The sequence below is a fragment of the Alosa pseudoharengus genome, unplaced genomic scaffold (genome assembly GCF_046254945.1).
Source record: "Alosa pseudoharengus isolate Yale_2024_CS ecotype anadromous, Long Island Sound unplaced genomic scaffold, YU_APseudo_1.1 YU_APseudo_1.1_scf_20, whole genome shotgun sequence".
NCBI classification, from domain to species: domain Eukaryota; kingdom Metazoa; phylum Chordata; class Actinopteri; order Clupeiformes; family Clupeidae; genus Alosa; species Alosa pseudoharengus.
In genome coordinates, this window is record NW_027468664.1 from 1,663,052 (window position 1) to 1,665,287 (window position 2,236).

General features: G+C 56.2%; 1 protein-coding gene across 1 annotated transcript in view; it reads right to left on the minus strand.

The window, feature by feature from the left end:
* The window catches only part of wnt5b (wingless-type MMTV integration site family, member 5b), a 15,406-nt gene extending 13,860 nt beyond the window's left edge, over nt 1–1,546 (minus strand). The window contains exons 1-2 of the mRNA XM_076296203.1: nt 1,285–1,546; nt 443–690 (exon numbers count right to left, since the gene is read on the minus strand). Coding sequence (XP_076152318.1) covers nt 443–690; nt 1,285–1,385 — 349 coding nt within the window. The 5' untranslated portion in view covers nt 1,386–1,546. The remainder of the gene's footprint in view (nt 1–442; nt 691–1,284) is intronic.
* Nucleotides 1,547–2,236: the final 690 nt, after the last annotated feature.

Below are 2,236 nucleotides of genomic sequence, written 5' to 3' on the forward strand. Positions count from 1 at the left end.
GCCGGGCGGCGCGTCTAAATTGGCCGTTCGATTGGTCCGCACGATAAAGGAGCTACTTTATGGGCCTTTACTGCGAGACTTCAAATAGAATCCCGGATCTCCCGACTCCGTGTCAGCGCGGAATTGCATTTCAAAAGCGGCGGCGGACAATGGGCAGACTAACACCTCGGTATAAACCTCGCGACTGGCAGCCAATAACTCCTTTCCTATTCCGAAGAGGGGTTCGAGGGGGTCGCGAGCACTGTCAACTATCCACGAGTACCTTACACCTCGCGTCATTGCCGAACGGAACTAACACTCAATTGTTGAGAGGAGAGTTGAGTCGGGCAGTCACAGCATTTACATGCGCGACTCACACTGAACGCCCTGCGCTCGAGAAACAGTCTATTTCATACAAACAACACCACGGGCAGCGCGGTGAGCTCGGTGCGACTGCACTCACCGATCTGCATGACGCGGCCGAACACGGAGGTGTTGTCGACGGTGGTGCAGTTCCAGCGGCGCGTGCTGAACTGAAACTGGCACTCCTTGATGCCCGTCTTCGCGCCCTCGCCGATGTAGACCATGTGGTCCTGGTACAGTTGGCACAGCTTGCGCTGCCCCGGCGAGAGCCCCGTTAGCTGGCTGCACAGAGGCTGCGCGCCGATGATGAACATCTCCGGTCGCTGGATCGGACTCATGGCCAAAGACCTGCAAGACACACACACACACACACTCAGCCTATCAATACCCTCCCGCAGTTCGCACAGAAAGTCTACAGGTGCATATACACACTTCATCACTAGGCATTGATATGTGACGTAATTACGTTATATGGTGACTTAATGAAGTTTCGAGTTGGCTAAGTGAATGGACTCGCATGCAACTCTGAACTGAAGGGGGACTGACAGACAGGCTGCAAACCCTGCCAAGCTACAGACTTGCAGAAATCAGCTACAAATCTGCATAAGTCTCTTAGAAAGAGTCCCACGACGCGCAACATTTGTCTCTCTCTCCATAGCAAGGTCAAGACGCGTTCCCTCGCCTCGTCTCCCCCTCACACACACAAACACGACTCGGCCATTTGCGCCGCAGGGTAAATATTTTGACAGCGCTGATCCCCACATTTGTTGTCGGCTGCTCTGCTCTCGCGCTGATCGCCCTCTTCCCCCAACCCACCATGCGCTGAAGTTCAACCGGACTCGCCTGCTACGGGCTACGTTTGTTCTGTGTGTGTGTGAAGAACTAGAGGAGGCGAGGCGTGTGTGTGTGTGTGTGTTTGAGTAAATTAGAAGTGCGTCTTACCACCAGGAGTTGGCATCCACCCGTAGCCGGGAGCCGCTTGCGATGAGAGCGACCACCATGATCACGTGCAGGCCGGGGTTCGGGGCCGGTCTCCGCGCCATTCTGGCACGCACGCCCGGTCTCACAGGAGAACCCGCGGCTGGAGCGCTCCTCCTGCCAAACACCAAACAAACACAACACCTCAGTCCGCAGGGTGCAGGTTTACAACACCGGTAACGGGGCACACGCGCTCAGCATCGCCCGCATCCGAGAGTCTATCCGCTTCTCCGCGTTTCCCCGAGTTTACGGAAAAGTCCGGTCCCACAAGGCGTCAGACCTGTGTGTGTGTGTGTGTGTGTTCCAGAGGCTCAGTCCTCGCGCTGCCGCTGAACACAAATGAATGGGTCTCGGAGCAATCAGCGTTTGGAACCGTCTGACATTCCACGGAAACTCCGGAACCGCGGGAGTTTATTTTTTCACTTCAGCGAGAGAGCGATGCGCGAAAAGCCAGGACAGGCCTCCGGGACCGGGACGCAGCGCACGAGAAAAGAGACGAGATAAACACTTCGTGCATGCTCTCGGTGGTCGTCCGCTTCCTACACATACACACACACACACATCAGCACACCTCGCGCTCCTCGTCCCTTTGACTGACCGTCTCTCTCCACCTCCCTCTCCGCACCCCACGACCCTCCTCTCGCTCTCTCTCTCCACACACACACACACACACACACACACACACACACACAGACTTCACACCACAAGACTGGGGGTGGGGAGGGGGGGTAAAGTCGCGTGATTGCGCAATAGAGGGAACCCACTAGACCGTGCATGAGAAACAGTCCCGAAGTGCGAGGAGAGGAGAGAGGAGGAGAGGAGACGAGACGAGAGGACATGTCGGGATATTACAGACCGCTCTTCATCAAAGGCCACGTCTGCTCGCGCTACTTCACCTCAGATGGACTACATACAC